This window comes from Bombus huntii, chromosome 14 (assembly GCF_024542735.1).
Source record: "Bombus huntii isolate Logan2020A chromosome 14, iyBomHunt1.1, whole genome shotgun sequence".
Classification (NCBI taxonomy): Eukaryota; Metazoa; Arthropoda; class Insecta; order Hymenoptera; family Apidae; genus Bombus; species Bombus huntii.
In genome coordinates, this window is record NC_066251.1 from 6,474,722 (window position 1) to 6,494,832 (window position 20,111).

General features: G+C 38.3%; 1 protein-coding gene across 2 annotated transcripts in view; it reads left to right on the top strand.

The window, feature by feature from the left end:
* LOC126873345 (zinc finger protein 423 homolog) overlaps positions 1–20,111 on the top strand; it is a 136,238-nt gene that overhangs the window by 7,202 nt on the left and 108,925 nt on the right. For both annotated transcript variants that reach the window (XM_050634103.1, XM_050634104.1), the window contains exons 2-3: positions 14,358–14,438; positions 14,679–14,741. In XM_050634103.1, the coding sequence (XP_050490060.1) occupies positions 14,358–14,438; positions 14,679–14,741 (144 nt within the window). The remainder of the gene's footprint in view (positions 1–14,357; positions 14,439–14,678; positions 14,742–20,111) is intronic.

Here is a 20,111-nt window from a genome sequence, read left to right on the forward strand (position 1 = left end):
TTAAGCTTTCCAGTCATCGAATAAGTACGTAATCTCATAAACAAGATTTAAGATATCTCGATAATTTCGGTGATTTCGTTCTCTTCTCAAGGCATATTTCATTGAAAATTTCAAATAAAAATTCTGATAAACAAACTTTTTCTGTCTTTCCACACAAAGAGTAAATACTCCTGTTTAACAAACATTTAATAGGAAAATTCGAATAAAAATTCTAATGGTTAAGTTATCACTTTAAATGACGATTTTCGATGTAGAGGAACTAGATTATCTTGGCATGTATCGAGACATCGAAATAAAAATCATCGTTCCACCCTCGAAGAGTGTTGATTCTCATTAATGTAATAATTCAAATAAATCTAAAGGAATAAACCGGTCTCTGAAAATTGAAGATCGGCGTTAGGTTTAATTAATTTCCTAGTTTAAACCTTTCATGATTCCCGAAATTTTTCCATCTCAATGTCGTTTCAACTAACAAAAAAAATGTCTTTAGATACTAAAAGAATCTTTCGCATAAAATTGGAATGCAGCATGTACGTGCATATCAATAACAATCTTTAATCACGTCTTGACCAGTTTTAAAAGACACGTTTATCTACTACGGCACTCTTTATGGCCAGTTTAACTGCTTCAATCGTATATTTATTAATGTCAGTGATTTCTGCAGATTTTTTAACTTTTTTTGTTTAAACGTTAATTTTAGGCGGAATGTATTTACTGTATTAGTATTATTTAGCATTTTTTTTTTCTATGTACTCTAAAGAGTTTCTAGTCGTTAATCTGAATGAATAAATAAACGAAGGGATAAGTAAATAAATGAATAAATAAGTGAATAAATTTTTCCTTATCTCTGTCATTGTCGCGGCATTCCTTGTCGAGAGAGAAAAGTACGATTCTGTGGAAAATGATTCGAAGAACTTAGCAAGATTAATCTCTTAATTAAACATCTCTCATACTAAAGGTCTGAGGGACCAAGTGTATGTTGCACACTCGAGTTCACTATCGATGGACAATTAAATAGCATTATAATCATCACATAGATAGTCATTTAATTACCATATCCATCGTGCAGAATAGTGGTTACGTTTACCATGTCACGGAAACGTATACTTTATATACAATAATTCACCGAAAAGCCGATAACTTAATCCTATTTAGAAGTTGCATTATAATCACTATAACCACGGGGCCGGAATTAGGGCTGTCACTGCAAAAACTAATAGCGGATTAAGTTTTAGACCAGCCACGATTAAAGGGATTAAAAGGGTAAGCTGGAAATTTACATTCTACCATTGCGTCCAGCCTCTCTATTCCATTAAATATCTCTTCAGGGTAGTTATTCTATTCCGTGGTGTCAAAAAAAAAAAAAAAAAAAAAAAAAAAAGAAAAGAAAGAGAAAAAAGGAAACTCTACTGTCGGAGTTTTTATTTGGAATTTTTCATTACGTGACACAGAATTTTCCACGACGTGTCCCTTCGCTCAGCTCATCTTATTCCGTAGGACGATAGATTGCGGGCTGCCAGAATCTGTATTTGGAATTTCCTATTAAATATCTTTTAAGATTAGCAACATATTCCACTCTGTGCGATCACTAGATTAATTATTTAATTAATTAATTAAAATGAAATAGAGAGAGATTATTAAATGGATATATCTATCAAGATTTTTCTATGCAATTTTCTATTAAACGAGGGCAGTTACTCTATCTTGCAGGGCACAAGAAAATCGAGTATCGCGACTTTTACTTTTTCGTTACACGCGCACGATAAACTTTCAAATTTAATTTTTCGGAAACAGAGCTTTAAATGAACAAGTGTTATTCCATATTTTCTTCCTTCTACATTTAGATATACACAAGAAATTGGTAGCACAAACTATCCCTGGTTTAATATGATCGATTATTCGCGCGTCTCTTTTCCAAATATCCTTGAAGCAACGAAACTCTGAGACCACAGATCAGCAGCTTTAACATTAAAAGGAAAATTCTCGACGAAATGGAAGCCGAATGAATAAAAACAGAAATGTGTCGTAGGAGAAGAAAACCGATGACAACGTTCGCATAAGGTAGATTCTTCTATGTTAATTAGATTTCGCTGTGCTAATATTCCTGAACGCGAGTGTACATACGTTGTTAGACGAGGCGATCGAATGATGGCACGGCCGATGCCTTTGGGTGACCTTTCCATCGCGAGGACGAAATCGGCGGCAAAGTTAAAGGAGGAACGCAACTTGTGCACGGAACGTGTGCAGAAACGAGCTTAGACCGCGTGTATATGCCGCGTGTGTAATTCCTCGAGCACGCGACGCACAATTCGCCGCAAAAGGGAGGGCCACAAGTCAGTCGTCGGACGTGAACGCCTTGCGTGGCCTTGCCTCAAAGGAATACCGCGTGTCCCGGGCATGTCTTCCACGATGTCACTTCTCCTTCTGCCGACCGATGCTTCCGCATGCCGGTCGCCGCTTTTATAACACTCTTTGCCGCGTCTCTCAAACGCCCGCCCACTTTATACTCTTCTTCCTTCTGATACTTTTATATCTTCCTTTGCGCTAGCTGCAATTGCGTGCACGGGTGGAGAAAGGTGCGCCGGGTTTGTTGGAAACAAGTTGTTGCTAGTTTGCGAACTGTCGCAATATTTTCTCTTGCGTTCTATACATTTCAAGAGGATCATGACCATCGTGCAGTTTTGAAAAATGCTATTCGACGAGTACTGGTTTTAGTTGGACGCTGATTAACTGTTTTACGTACGCTTTGATGAGTTGGCGTTCGATTAAGCGGTAGATGTATTTGTTTCGATTTAAACCGAATTTTAGTACATCGTGCCTTCTTTACAAAAATATCACAGTTGTTTTTATTATTGATATTGTAATTAGTAAGGTGGAAATTGTTCCACGATCTGACAGAAGTTTTTGTTTTTAAATAAAAGGCTGAGTTTTATAGTTAAGTAGAATATACTCGTAGGTCAACGTTGGTCTTGTAATATTTCAAGAATAATTGTAATAATAGTTCATTAGTCATCCGAAGTGATTCTTCTCGGAAGGATTTCATGACACAGGTTTAGCGACGAGGAACCTTAACGTTAAAATCATTGTGCAATATCTCGAGTCGTATCCCGTATAACTTTCCAGAACAATTACAATTCCCAGTCGATCAATGATTCTTAATCTACGATCAGATGAAGAAGAAGAGGGGAAATGTATACAACTTAATTTCCCCATAACAGGAAACCTCGACGTTAATGTTATTCCAGAATATCTCAAGTGTCCTACATCGTTGCTCATAGCAATTATAATTTCATGCCGATCAATTTCCTATGTTTCTGCGTATAGTGTGCGTTCTTTGTGTCTTTAACGGAATCGCACAAAAAGTGCAAAAAGTGCGCTTTTTAATCTAGAAGAAAAAGAGAAGAAACACCGTAACAACCTGCAATAGCAAGAACACTTAATACCAAGACCATAGTAGCCACGATTGCTCTATATAACTTTCCAAACTAATTATAGTTATAATTCTAAATCGATCAGTTCTATATGCTTTAGCATATCGTGTGTTACGCGTGTGCGATTATTCTACGGTACCTTGCCTGTTCCATCTAACTTACCAAACCAATTATAATTATAATTATTCCGAGTCGATCAATAATCGGAAAGGCTATCCGCCACAAGCACAAAGACAAAACAAAGCAGGCGAAGAGGAAGAACGACAAGAAGGATAAGTGTTTTAGCATGGCTGACTGTAGGCAACGGTGGGGCCAAAGTTATCCCGCAATATCCCGGCTGCTCCAGGTAGCGTGTCGGAGCCAGAGGGTGTTCGTCGGTGGATGCGCTGCTCCCGAGGGAGTCTGAGCCCGCGTCAGAGCTGGCCGGGGTTAGGTTCCCTCGGGAATTAGCTCGACTTCCCTTGTACCAGCCACCCAGTCAGCCATCTACGGCACAGCACGCCAGAGCAAGAGCAGAGCAAAGCAGATCAGAGCAGACCAGACCACAGCAGAGCAGAGCAGAGCAGAGCAGAGCAGAGCAGAGCAGAGCAGAGCAGAGCAGAGCAGAGCAGAGCAGAGCAGAGCAGAGCAGAGCAGAGCAGAGCAGAGCAGAGCAGAGCAGAGCAGAGCAGAGCAGAACAGAGCAGAGCAGAGCAGAGCAGAGCAGAGCAGAGCAGAGCAGAGCCTTTCCCAATGGCTGCTCTCTCGGCTGTCTGGCTGGCTGTCACGAGTCCAAGACGTACGGCGGGCTGCAACCGGGGAGCAGAGATAGCAGTCGCTCCGGATAACCCGCAGGACGGTCTCTCCTTTATTCACGGCATATCGATTAATGACTGGGAAACCCTGCTGGCTTCGTAACCGTCCCCGCCTGCAGCCACCGGGACCGACGTCTCGACGCGACCCCGTGATCCCCACGAGATATCGTTAGCCAGATTATCGTAACCAGCAGAGGGTAATCGTCAGACCTTACACCTTCTTCCTTACTGTTCTTCGTCCAAACTTTACTCTGCAAGATGTATTTTATAATACGTTTTATAATACGTCTTAGATTTTATTTGCTATTTTGATCGATGGGAAAAGGAGGAAGATGGATTGGAAGGGGAATGGCGGTTAGGGTTCCCCGGATTTTCATTATGACCCTTATGTTTGAATTAATCTGTACACTGCGCTACTTAAGTTGGATTTCGATAAGGAGAAGATGAAGCAGGAAGATGTTAGAGACAGTCGTGTAATATCATCCGGGATTTTCACATTTTTTGGTAATTTTATGCTGCGCTATTTTTCCTGTGTTATGCTATAGTACGCTTGGATTTCTTTTTATTATCAGTAAAGAAAAGGGGAGAAAGTTGAGAATGTTAAAAGAAGAGAACGTTAGAGGATAGTTGCGTGAGGCGATCTAGTTCTTTGGACTATGCTTGCTACGTATTTCAATATTTTGTATTACAAATCTCGAATATTTGATAGTTCCCCTTGTTGTGGATTTTTATTCTCACACTGTAGATAATAGATAAAGCATGAGACAGAGGAGGACGTTAGAGAAAAGTTACGAGGATTTGTTTAGCGAAGGGTTCCTTATCGAGGAGCAGGCTTTAAACATTATAAGGAAACGAAAGTTTCTAGAGAAGGAAAATTAAATACAGCGCGATGACTATTTATTATAAATAGAGGTTTATTCTTTCTTTATTAATTAGAAACTTGAACCACAAATTTGAATTTAAGTGTTCGAATTAGATACTTGAATTTTAAATTAGAAATTTGAAGGCAAAAAAATTGAAATCAACGTATTCCTACTTCATCTGGCCCTGACTGAAATTTCAGATGTTATCTTCTCAGATTTCCGTCTATTCATTCGTCTAGAGGTTTCGAGACATGGAAATTTTGACGCTTGCCTGGTTTTATAACCTCGATCTATTGGGCAATACTATAACATCGTAATACGTAACATAGCAAGGGTGGAACGAAAGGGGTGAGGTACAGTTTGGAGGGTTACAGTCGAAACGTATCGATGGAGAACGCGTGGTTTTGGGAGGTTTAAATTGCTCTGGACGTTGATGGATTTGTCTATAGCGAATATGTTATTTAATTGCTCGAAACCAAAACGTGTAACGCAGTAATCCTTCGTAATTTGCAAAAAAAAAAAAGAATAAAAAAAGAAAAAATAATTCTGCCCGTTATATTGATATTTTATACGTAGACTGCGATACATCTGTACATTTTATGGGAAATTGAAAGGCATGGAAATATAAAGGATGTATTCCATAAAATAGTATTTTATGCAAAATGGAAAATTTTATATGAAAATAACGCAAAATAATATCGAAAGTAAAGTTATTGTTTCAATATTTAATAGACGAAACGGGCTTCTATGTGGGTTAAGCTTCTTTAGTTATGTTTCTAAAAAAAAAAAAATAAACTTCTATGGACATCCGTAGTTTGCTTATTGTGTTGCATAATATAAGCAAGAAAAGAGAAAAGAAGAAAATACGAAGATAGCGAAGTAGATAATAATAAAGATAGAGAAGAAGATAAGTAGAAAAACTTAAGAATAACCGGATCCTCGTAACTCAAGATTTTACATTCGAAGCACAGGAAAGAAACATCCTTGCATATTACATGTATATCGCGTCCTAAAATATCTCTGCTCAAGATTCTTGTTACAGGAGGGTTTAGTCTCAATATGCAGTTATCATCCTCGTGCATATAGATCGGCTTATAATAATACGTTTCTTTGATATTAACTCGAACACAATTTCCCATACTCTGGCTACATCGTGCTGTATTCAGCGAATACAAAAATTCCTTCAACTTTTGGATGTTTCTTATAATTTTTACGTCGAGAGAACTTCCATTTCGTTCAGCTATCCTTATAACTATTTTAAATCCCTTTTTCTCTTACATAAAATTAGAACTCTCTATCGTATGAAAAAATAAAAACGTAATTTTCGCATATTCATCAAAAGCACTAGCGTGTTTCCCTTAACCAGTGAGCTGTTTCTGACGAGTATACTCGTCGCGAAGAAGCGGCAATATTTTGTGTTACAACGGGTATACTCGTCATCGCTTACTTTTTCTCGACACATTTTACGTGTACGCTTTTCAAACAGGTTAATTGTGAAATTCAATTACTCGAGTGTTCCTCGCTATCTTCACGTCTAAATAACTACGTATTTTACGTCTACATCTTTCCACACGCTGTATGTCAAAATATCTACAAAATATTATCTACAAGCTTTGAGAACAACCACGATAAATCTTTGCGTCGCTGTGCACGTAATTTCTTCTTCTTACGTGTCTTCTTACGTGCCCATTATGTTATGTATCAAGCGAAACACGCATACCGGCATGCGCACGTGGATGATAGTGCAATCTCCTTTACCTTTACGATTATCGTCCAGGTAACAATGATTCGACTGTTTTACCTCGCAGCCCAATTGTTTACCATATTTACGACAGATCGAATTTGTAACAGAGATGCATACTAAAGGGAAGAGAAAAGTGTTTTGATATTCCATGGGTGTGCCAAGGACGAAGATGGTAACCATATAGGCAGAGGGAAATTGCAGCTTCCGGTTAAGCCTTGGGTTAGGCAAGCTTAATTCGTTGGGCTGTTCGGAGGATAGATATTGGGTTCGTGGGTGGGTTTGGGTTTGGTAATTGGGAATTTGTGGCAATTGGTTGATGAGATATACATACACTGCCGGACGTAAGTGTTAGAACGATATTTAGTACAAATTCGATGCTTTTCATTGTTTTTATCTTCTCTGTGTTCTCATTGTAAATCTATTATTTACATTCGTATTATACGGGTTTTATAATGTGTAATTTGTTACAGTCCTTCAGATTACGGTTACACGTATTATAATTATTCCATTTTACGCTAGAAATACACTAGCAGTTGTTGTTGTCAATTTCCTTTGTCAACGAGTCAGTTTCCTGTCTCTCTATCTCATTCATGTTCTTCATCTTAAAGAAACGAACGAGCTTCCCAGATGCTAAACTAATCAACTCCACTTTTTGCGCTTCTCAACTTCATTCCTTTATAACTATAATAATAAATGGTTTGTCTTTCATAATAAATAGAATTGAATTACTTGCACAAGGCTACTTATTATTAAGAAATTATTAACAAATAATTCTAAATCTCAGAGAGTAAATTTTCATGAATAATATTTGTACATCATCGCTTCTCTACTTTTATAATAATAGATTAACTTTAATTTAATAATAATAGAATCTCGACTATTATACATAATTTCGTTCATTTGTTTTACATTCTACGTACGAATTTCTCGATTTCGTTATCTAAGTACATAATTGTAACGACCAATTTCTCAACAAACAAATAAATTACTTCGATAAAGTTACTTATCGCGAACAAATGACACAAATAATCCTAAAAGATGAATTTCAACCAACAACATCCTTACTCTCATTACTCCTCTGCTCTCCTGCTTTCTATCTAATAAAATTTCCACTATTAAATTTCCACACATCTAGTTTCGTTCGTTCGCCTTCCTCGTATACGTATCTCCTTTTCAAATTTGATTCGTCGTAAATATAGTAAACAATTGCGAGGTAAAACAGCTTGGTCCGGGCAATAATCGTAAAGGTAAAGGGGATTGGCTTTGAACCACGTGTGCGTTACGGATATGAGCACGTAAGAAGATAGGTAAGAAGGCACGTAGCATCGGTATCCGGTTTGGGAGGCAGACCGTTTCCGGAGGACAAAGACGTTCTCCGATCTAAGCTCTGGAAAATACAGCTCGCGCAATCTCAACCCCTCTTTACCTTCGAGATTGTTGGCCCTGTCTAACGTTAAACGGATGTATTATTATGACCCACGTAGATGTCTCGTACGAGGGTAACTGCATATTGCGGCTTAACCTGCGAGTACATTGCTGTTTTCGATAACGCGGATGTGCGGATACATTCGTGACCGAAGTCAGCGTGAAACTTGCAGCTAACTGGTTTATCAACGCTATATTTTACTTGCTTCGTCGATCTTTCCAGTTTTATTAGGTTGGTGCGCATGAAAGGAGTGGCTTTACGAGCGTTTCGAATTTTCTTATTTGATTTTCGTAGCTAGTTACGACGATTGCAGTCTACCGGGTTGCATACGAAAGGGGTAGTTTCATGAATATTTCGAATTTTTTCACCTGAAACTTATTTTACTTGATCTTCCAATTTTTTGGATTCTGTTAGCTTCACGCGTATGAAATGGGTGGTTTTACGAGGGTTTACAATTTTCTTCTTTGATTTTCGTAGCTAGTTACGACGATTGCAGTCTACCGGGTTGCATACGAAAGGGGCAGTTCCATGAATTTTTCGAATTTTTTCACCTGAAACTTATTTTACTTGATCTTCCAATTTTCCAGATTCTATTAGGTTGCCGAGTATGAAATGGCTGGTTTTACGATGGGTTTTACGGTAAAAACAAGTAAGTTCCCATTTAAAAGAATAATACAACTGCGAAGCGTACCTGCATTTTTGCCCTTGCGCAAAAATATTATCGCGAATACTTCGAACTGTTCATCTTCTTCCTCTTTCGCTTTTTCCTCGCATTATTCATCGTTTACGAGGAAAACGCTCGCTAGTAATAGCGCGAACGCTCTGTGTGCTGTTTCTTCAACCGAAGGGGTTAAACAATTGCAGGAAGAACGAACCGCGAGATTCCTACGAATAACTGATGCAAGCCTTTAAGCGCAGTAACAGAGGATGAGAGGTAGAAGTTTGTAGGAGCAATTAGGGAGACAAGGTTGAGAGAGCCGATGGAAAAGTCGTTGCTAGTAGGAGTCCTCGATGATGGATGAAGCATTAACTCTCGTGGTATCCTAGGTGGCATGAAACGCGAGAGCTGCTCGACAGAAGCAGCTTGACAGCTGACAGGGCGGAGGGTGCAAAGGTTCAATCCAAGGGTGCTCGACATAGTGTGCTGCCTTGGCTTGATGTCTTGTAGAATATTTAAGACCTAGTATCTTCCATCCCTTGCTGCTCTTCGTTGTTTCACGTCTCCAAGCTAATGCTCCATCCATAGAGGAAGATGTTCTCCTTCTCCCGTGGCTCTTTCCAATAAAGTCGATGGACGTACAAGCTTTCTTTTCTCGACGTACAAGCTTCGCCGAAAGCCGTAAGACTCTCGCTGGAACTCTCTTCATCAAAGTTTCGCGATTATCGCGTGTTAAAAAGAAGGTAGAGCTTCTTCTTACCCCGGTGCTGTTCTTCGTCGTGTTTCAAGAGACTAGGTTTTGATTGATAGTGGCTAGAATATGCCACGGTCGGTGTAAATTCGCGGTTACAGCGACGATCAGAGGGACTCTGAGACCCAAAATGAGATGAGAATCAAGAATAATGAAATCGCGTTGCAGACTTCGCGTTCGAGAAATTTGGTAACTCGTCAAGCATACGCGCGCTTGATTAATTCTCGATTAAATAGGAATGGAAAGTTGGCAGCAGGTTATTCTACGCGCGAGAATGAGCCGAAAACGTAGGATACAATTTTTTCGTTCGAAGCCTCTTTTTCAAGAAAGTCGAATTTGAACGCGTTTAATGCAGAATATTTTCCTTCTTTTCTTTTATCTCAGTGAACTTTATAATTTGTCCTGTTAGGAGATTCGGCAAATATATTTAGCCGTTCATCGTAAATATTACGCGTACGTGCTTTCTCGTTACAGATCGTCTGCACATACAACAGTCTTAAGTGTAGTAGATTTGCGATCAAGAGTGTTGTTTTATTATCGTGGTTCGTTAGGATGCCTTCTGTGCAGTCTTTTAGGTAGGTTGTTTGTGCAGAGTCTCTCGGCTAGGTTGTTACGACCATTGTCTAATCTATTCTTTTCTCCCTTTTTTAAAATTTATTTATTAATTAACGTCGCATAAGCTGTTGAGGCTATCAGCGACACGAATTACGAATTAGCGAGACAATGGTTTCCAATTGCCATATGGAGTTCCATTCAGTGGATTTACAATTTTGTTTATCCAGTTAGCTGTTTCGATCTCATTAAAAAGTGTATTCCTAAAATATGTCGCGTAAGGTAAGCGACGACGAGTATACTCGTCAAGTACAGAGTATATGTGGCTGTTATAACATAGAAATAAGTTGTAATGAAAAGACTGTTCTATGTTTTTTAAATATATTTTAATTGATATTGATATAAAATATATTTTAAAAATATCGCCATTTCTTCGTGACGAGTATACTCGTCGGAGACATCTAACTGGTTATACATTGTTTGTGGCCTTCGTGCAACTTAATTGACCGAGGGTGCCATTAGCTTTTTGGTTCACTCTTTCATATGTAGTATTACCTTCTAATGGTAAATAGTTGAACACTATAGACTAATCTGGTTTTGTATTTGCTACACAAGCGTATAATTTCCTCAGCCACTGAACTGATCTTCAGATCTTTACTGGGTTCGTCATGTCACACATACCGCGTTGCGTTTACTATGGTCCTGGACATGATAGATCGTAAAGCTCCTAATTTAGCGATGTGGCTCTCAGCAGCCGTGTTCCGCGGATCGATATCGTACGTCCAAATTAGTTTGACGATTGTTCCGTAGACGAGAAGTTGGTTATCTGTACTTAATTTTCCACGTTTGCTCTGATAAGCCAATACATATTCTTCCTTCCGATTTCTAATCTGGTCGATCTTGCCGCGTACGTGTTGTTTCCACGTTAGTCGAGAGTCTAAGTGGATTTCTAAGTAGGTAACTGTTGTTGTTTGAGATATTTGTAGTATTATTGAGAGCTATCGTAGCCTACAACGCCACTCCTTAGAGTGGATGTAATGTGTTTGCCTTTATCCGCGTTTACTTTGGTTTTCCATTGGTTTAATCTTTGTCTAAGCTAATGGACAATTATCATCGCAGAGCGAGCACTCGATCTTCTCAAGAACGGGATTTCAAACGAGAAAGTTGTACTCTTCGTTTTCGACTTATTTCCGTACACACAATAATCCGAGAATCGATCAAATACGCTTATATCAGACAAGTATTGGAATTCGATTTTCTCGAGAAAGAAACCGTCAACGTAATTTCGTTATTGCTGAATTTCGTCTTGTTCTTCCTGACGTCGCTCGACGTACCGCGAATTCAGGCGCACAATGTATTTTAAGACATAGAATCACCATCGTTCATTCAGTAACGCGCAGGAGGCCAGGCTAAAGGATCGTCGTCGAATTTCATCGTTGCGTAATAGGGTGGATGAGCAAGTTGGCTCGCAACGGCTCGTTGCCTGTATATCATCAAACACGAAACGACGAGCCGTGTTTTCAACATGAAATATACCCACGCACCGTACTGACGTGGGCTGCCGTATAGTAGAGCCATCCGTTTGTCACGTGGGACCACAAAATTAAACTTAAAAAATTACACCCCTGTCCACGTGGCCAACAGGTCGTTTGTTATTTTGCATCCGCCCTCTACCTCTTTCACATTGGTCTCATTCAAACTCTCTCTCCGCGCCCCCAAACCAGCTTTTCACAGGATGAACTTGCCACTCCGACCGATTGCCACTGTTTTCCAAGGTGTCGAATGCGGATTTGTTTTATTCTCGCTTTTCTATTTTTCCTCTCTTTTTGCTTATTTTTCTTTTTTTTTTCTGCATGTTCGAGCGGAAAAAGTAGACTGATTTCAGCGTTTAACGAGAACGTTCGTTACAACCGGTACGTCGATCAATGCGTTTGCATTTGGGTATTTGGGATTGCGATCATCGTTTACAGATTCCGAAAGATTAAACGATACCAGGCGGGAAAATTGAATTGCTGTTTCAGCAATTTTGTTTGTTTGAAAATCGAACCTGTTGACAATTGTTAGTCGGATCAGTTCTAAACATAAATTAGAAATTGAAAAAGGCAATGCTGTGCGAATATGCACACGAGTATTCGTGGTCGTGATTGTTTGCAAATTATGGTCCACGTGCTGATTAATCGTATGAGCTAGGAATTAGATGATACTTTGAACATTATTTTCGAAAATACATTATGGATTAATCTCGTTAGTGTAAACGAATTCGTAATGTATTGAGAAGAGCCGGATTTATTTTCTGATTAATCAGTTAGCTGTTTCCCACGGATATACTCGTCACGAAGCAACGGCAATATTTTGTCTTACGACGAGTATACTCGTCACGTGTAAAAATAGCTTCAATTTGCTGCTACAAAAATTACAAAATAAAACAGTCGTTTCATTACAACTTAATTCTATGTTATAACAGCCACACATACTCCGTGCTTGACGAGTATACTCGTCGTCGCTTACTTTACGCGACACATTTTAGGAACACAGTTTTCGAACAGCTAACTGGTTAATTGTCTCGAAGACATATTTTTAAGAGGACGAAGAACATCATGAATTAATTTCGCTGTCTATCAGTAGAATTTCGTTCGCTATGTTTTAGCGAGAGAAGAAACTACAATTGTTCGTTCGCGAATAAGGAAAGTTCATTGTTATATTAATTTAATACCGTTGCGAATAATTTTGATTAAAATGATAATCCATTTTAATCAGTTCTATGTGACGAATTTGTTATCAAACATTTTACTCGCACCTCGCAAATTCACCCGGTATTTCACGATGAAACGTAGTTCGTTAAAGTTAAACTTATTCGCGTCGTTACATTCGGCGCACAAATCTTGTTCATCCGCCGCTGGACGGTCTGCAAAAAGCGTATTATTAATCGTTTCTCGCCGTGTTACTTGGAATTCATATTCATACACACAACACATATATATGTACAGGGTGTCCGGCTAGAACTAGAATTATAATTATTTATACTAGAAGCGTAATGATTTAAAACACAAGTATGTTTGTATATTTTTTTGTGAAAAAAAATTGATGGGAAGAATCGTTTAATGCATGCAGAGGTATTGGACGCAGTTTTGCCTTACGAGATATTTTTATATTCGTATTAGGAATCGTTTTAGAAGTATCGTTATAATTCGGACGATTAGAGTTAATTTGCGAAATTTGGTTGCAGTCGCTTAGTCACGATATTTCTCATCAAATTGCAGTATAATCTAATTTTGTAAAAAAATTAAATTTTACTTTGAGCTATAAATGGAATTCTTGTGTTCTATGTTTACAATTCAAGGAATATAAATTGTAGAATAATAGAGAGAATGAATTATACAATAAATACAAATTACAGAATAGATGTTAGATATAAATTGTAGAATATAATTAAACAATTAACGAATTATGCCTTTAAATATTATGACGAGTGTTTTGCTTCGAATATTTCATATATATCTTTGCATGCCACGTATTTTGCATTCTAGGAATTTTTGCATTATTTACATGCTTCATAAATGCATAAACATTGGCAACTTATTTACAATTACGAAGCGTGGACTTATCAACTTATTTTTACCTAAAAATAAGTCTAACTGAACCAATTATCATGATTAAATAATGCAATAAATCGCATCAGTTGCCGCGATTAACAAATAAATATTTCAATGAATAAACCAATAAATAATAATAAACAAGCAAACATATAATAATAAATCAATTTAATTACATGGGTAAACCCACCGATAATTAAGCCAATTACCGTTAATAAATGAAATAAATAAATCGATTTTCATTGTTAAACACCATCAAATAAAAAAATCCCAAACTCACGTAATATCGACTTTCGCTATCTTTATTTTAGCGTCAAGTTGCTTGAGGCACCCTGTATATGTATCTTATGGTATGCAATGTTCACATGCTCGAAAGGGAGAAGAATTACAATTTCGTAGCTCGTTGCTGCTCTTTTCTTCCCCTCGTCTTCTTTTTCCTTTCTTTTTTTTTACCCCTTTCCTTTTTTCCTTCGCAAATACAGATTTTATTCTTCGTGGCTGATATGCAAATGAAACGGAATTAATGGTTGCTTGTCTCTCCGCAGGAGACGAAGAGTGGGACGACGGGAACGAGCAAAATGTCCTGGAGGTAACCGAGCAGGATAATGAGACAACGGGAATTAAACGTGAGTGTTACTAAATACTTTCTCGTCGTTAGCCAACGTTTACGTTAAATCTAGACAGTTAACTGGATTTTCGTTATATTCCACTTTTGTTTGTAACTCTTTTTTAAGTAGAAATACTCGTGGATTGTTTATTAATTATATATGATTACTATTATTATTATACTATACTATTATGATTATTATAAATTATAAATTATTATTATTATTATATGGTTTATGATTTGACAATTTCTTTTACAGAGGATGACGAGGAGGAAGAGGAAGAAGAGGAGCTGCAGAGAGCGTTCAGTCAACATTCGGAGGGTAAGTCGAGGACTTCTATCAATAGATTCTGTAGATTTTTAATTTTTCCATTGCTCGCACTTTTCTATAGATCTCAGATTTTCTTCGCCGTTTGTTCGATTTTTGGCCAATTACTTAATGGCCACTCGACGATAAACCACGGTATACATCACACACGTTTCAAAAAGATTAGACAAAATTCCTATAGATCTCAAATTTTCTTTGCTATTCGTTAGATCTTTGATAATTGCTTGATCTCAAATCAAATTGCTCAATGATCAAATCAGGGCGTAAACCATATATTTTACCAGCAAATTAGACGAAGAAGCCAAAAGAAGAAGAACTTATACAGACCAGAAGATGTATTATACTGCAAAGTCAGAAAACTTAAGAAATTCATCATTTTAGCGTGGTTCGGTGGCGGATTAGCTTTAATTTCGGGTATACAGCGACGCGTTAACCCAGTGAGAAGGAAGAATCGGTTTCCGCGAGCATCTTCTTCTCTGGAGCATCGAATATACTCGGTACAATGAAGCACTGCCGGCAGACGACTATCGTTATGCAGATGTAACAATGGGCCAGGAATTGAGGGAGGCGCGGTCGGTGCATTCTGCCGCATTCTGGTGCATTACTTTTATCAGTCCTCGCGGGACATTGCCTCGCGACGCAACAATGCGTTCAGACACGTCGTCATTGTTCGTAGTCGCCGTTCAAGAAACGTACCACCCACCTTAGACCCTATGAATATGGGATTCCTTTGTCCCCTCTGGATCCTTTCGCGTGTCGCGTGTGCCTCGTCGACGCACGCCTTTTTCCTTTCCCAACCAGATCGTTTCATTCGCTCGTTTTCATCTCGATCGTTCGAAATTTATCCGCGACGCACGCGTAACAAAAGGAGGATAAATGGCGAGACAGCGGCGAAATTGGATCGTTTTAACCGGTTAGCTGTTTTTGACGAGTATACTCGTCGTCGCGAAGATATGGCGATACTTTATATTGCGAAAAAGGTAGCTACAATTTTAGATTGGAATTTAGTAATTGCTGAAAATTGCAAAATGAAACAGTCATTTCTTTACAAGTTAATTCTATGTTATAACAGCCACGTATACTCGGTGCTTGACGAGTATACTCGTCATCGCTTACATTTCGCGACATACTTAATTTTGAAAGAGGTCGCAACAGGTAACTGGTTAATAGAATCTTCATTTATTTATGTTTATTTTCACTTAGATTTCTACAGATCTGCTCCAGTTAACGTATTTGTACATTTTGTTAATTTCCCACAAATGTATAAACAGCCGTAGGCTAATTACAAAATATCGCGTTGATAAATGGCCCGAAAAATTTGAGCAAGGGGATTGATTAACCCTGTTACATTCGTTGAATCGTTTTAGGCTCGGTCGTGTTTTTTTATTATTAAATTTCTTAAGTTTAAGTTTGTTTAAATTTCTTAAATAAAGTCATTTGTATATATTGCATAATAGTAGTATACAAGTATTACAATATGTAACAACATTTGAGTATATTACATAATAATTAAATTGTGAATTTTTATTTCTTTAGGATGTTCGAAATTTGAAAGAGCGAAAATCTACACCGCGCGTATAAAATCTAAAAATATACAAAATATTTAAGATAGGCTGTTTATTACAAGGAAACAAATGTTTCTACTCAGATCCTATATTTCTTTAGCTGTGTTCATAAAAATGTAAAAATACATAAAAATCCCGAGTCTGGTAATGAACAATCTATTCATCATATTTAGAAATTAATACAGACAATTATAGCGAAAATAATTAATATGTTCATAATTATAGAAATTATCGAAATTACATTATACGTAGTAATGTCATTAAAATCATTAAGTGATCCCACAAGGGGAGTTTCTATTTACTTCACGCATATGGTATATAGCATATGGGGTGTAGAAGAAGTGTTAGCTAGGGCAATTCCTTTCAGAATTGTAATAGGGGCTCAGGTGGCGAAAGTGATCCTACCGTGCTTATTATGTCGATATGTCCTCTCCACGGTATAACTAGGAAACAATAGTATCTTAAGCGATATAGACCTGGATTGTTTTTTCGATACGTCATTCTGTCTTTTTCTTTTTGCTACACAGTCAGTAACACTGTACTGCTATCGTAAGCACTGAAAAAAAAGCTATGCGAAAGCCATTATGCTTGACAATGAATGGGATATTAACCGAAAAATTGTCCATTTGTAACGCCAAAACGTCGAAGCTACGCGATAAATTTCGATTACGCGAATTATATCGAGTCGCACCGCACCGAAATGAACGCGTGAATTTTCTGCAGTAAATTGGGATATTTCAAAGCGCAGTATTTTTTTTTTGTCTAAACCCGTAACGAGATTCAAAGTGGATAAGTTTGCCAGAAAAATTCTGAAATCCTCCGATCTTCAAAATTGTATAGTCAATTTTGGCGACTTTGACAAACTGATTCGAGTCTTTCACAAAGCTGAGCTAAAACTACCTAAATTCTTTGATTACAAGCAAACGCGTGCCAATTGTGGATATTTCAAAGCACAGTTTCTTCTTTAGAAACTTTGGACAAGATTCTTCTAACTTCTAAGATTCAGCAATTTTCAAAATTGCATAGCCAACAACTTTGACAACTTTGACAAACTGATCCGGGTCTTCTGAAACCTAAGTTAGAAGTTCTCCACTCAACAAATTCTCCACATCAATTAGCGAGTACCGTGAAGTTCCAGCAACGTTCACGAATCAACGCGAGTTCCCTTCAAACTGAACCAAGAATTGCAAGATCCTCCGATCTTCGGGGCTGATAATCTAAAAATCCGCAGACTGATACTGCGAAAGCTCGGAGGCCGAAAGTTGCAGCGCAACCGCAGCAAACCTCAGGCTCGGTCGTAGCCTAAAAATTCCGGGATCCTGAAATCGATACTCCATTAGCTAACGCTAAGCCAAATAAACCATGATCCTGCAGCCACCCGAGTCCTTGTTACACTACTATCTTCCAACAACGAGCAACGACCAGTTTAATAGAAGCAGCTGGAAAACTCGTGTCGCTAACGTTGCGTCATTTTGTTCCTCTGTAATGAGCGGCGATGGCTTCTATATAGAAAGACAGAGACAAAGACACAGAGAAAGAGACAGAAACGTAGAAACCGTGTATTAAAGAAACAGAGGTGCCTCGATGTTTTCACTCTCGAGTAGCAACGACAGCCGCGCTATACCGTTCTGTAGGAACGAAAGAGCGAATAAGAGGGAAACTATAGACAGAGAGAAAGAGGGGCAAAGAGTCGGAAAGGGGAGAGAAAGAGATAGAGATAGAGAGAGAGAGAGAGAACCACCGAGGCATCTCCCTTGGGAGTCGGTGGCCTCCTCGGGGATACAACCTCGTTCCGAGCTCCTCCAAGCCGGTTTTACCTTGGAGTATAAAGCGGACGCAAGTACACTTGGCGAAAGGTAAGCTGAAATAATAATCGGCTGGTACAGGGAGGAACGGATAAAAGTCGGATCTCGCTTCTCCTCGGGGAGGAAGAGCAAGATCTGTCTCGGCTACGCGGAAAAGGAACGAATCTTTCGTTGCGAACGGTTGTTGCTTCTCCGCTGCTGCTGTTACTATTGCCAGCGTGGCTTGGCTTCGTTTGGCTCGCGTAAGAACAGGCAACGAAATTTTATGGGGTCTCGAGGATTGTCAGCGGAATCGTTAGGCGAGATTATACGAGGCTCCTTCATCTTCCTGTATAGACGCCAAGGACGATGGTATTGTTTAACGAGTTGTGTATTAAACTGTTAGTATACGTTGCGTACGTGGTTGCTGGGTGAAAGAATGACGCGGAAACGTGCCTCGTGTCCTCCGTTCGATTTTGAAATCGAATTTGCTAGCGGATTATGACTCGTGATGAGACAAAAGATGAATCAAGCTTGTGAAGCAAGTTTTTAGTCAAGTCATTGGAAAAATTGTTCTCAGAGCTTACGCCTATTGCTGATTTAATAGAAGTTAGATTTTCGAGATTGACAGTCGCAGTCGATATTTATCGGTTCGCTTAAATGTGTATACGTTCATTTTACATGCGTTACGACCGTTCAGCTTCTTACATTCGTAAGTTTAGGGCAAACCCTAAGCATCGCACAGTTGCTTCAGATTATGCGAAATATGGGCTTGCAGTCGAACAGCCCTTGCTTGTCAAACGTGAAATCATGAAATCTCAACGACACGAATATCACCACGATCTTTCTACTCAAGCTTAAAGTTAAATCTGAACGAGACTAAATTTTATATGGTTAATATCGTGCATTTCCAGTAAATGAGGTAAAATAAAAGTAAGTGTTATTCTGGAAATATTTGCAATTCAATTTTGAGAAACTAAGTTCAAATTCACTTCATGAAGTTCGCGCGTCTGGCACGTTATTGAGTGTGGACTTCTTCGATTATTGAGATCTCAGAAACTAACCAGTTAGACGTTCCCGACGAGTATACTCGTCACGAAGAAATGACAATACTTTGTGTTTATTCAAATTGGAGGAATTTGTATTGTTTCGTTTGGAAGTTAAAGATAAAAAGAGAGAGAATCACGTGCTCATCGGTGGAGCTTAGGAGCAATGAATGAAACTTGCCTTTTAGTGGAAAATTGGAGGGAAAAAGAACCAGTCGTTCTCCTATGAATTTGTTTAATTTAGAGAAACTTTATTATTTCGAGGGTGATAGAGGTATTCTATATTCATAGTAGAATTTGAGAGTAACGAGTGATGGATTAAATTTGTCTTACAGTGAAAAATTCAGCAAAATTGTACAAGTCTCCATGAATTTATCTAATTTAGAAAAATTCTGTTATTTCGACTAAAAGTCACTTACAGTGGAGGTCGTACCGAAGCTTCAACTCGTACTAAACGATAAATAAAAAACGACGAATTGTTAACTGAAAGCGAAGGGAAATGATACAAACGAGATCAGTGACAGATATGAAGAAACATTGTTCCTTGTCATTAAACTACCAATTACAAACTCCTATTAATGCTCGAATTAAAAATTCGCAATATCCGAGAATATTCTAACAAAGAATTACAAACGCACAAGATTAAACGTTTAAACAAAAAGAATTCTCAGGACGAAAAATTTATTTCTCCTATGCCGATGATCAATAGAGCGTAAAGATAAAATGACGAATCTTTCCGTAGGATACATCGGGATGCGCATCGTCCGTGTATTACGATTATCCTGGGAATATTGACTCGATTTCATCCTGAAGATCGTTGGTAGTCGAGGTGAGGTAGGTTAACGCCTTGCACCAACGACCAGCAAAAGAATTCCGAGGGTGGTTTCTGTTAGTTTCTTTCTTCCTTTCTCTTTCCTTTCCTTTTTTTTTTTTTTGCTATCCATGGAAGGGTGGTTTCTGTTGCGACTG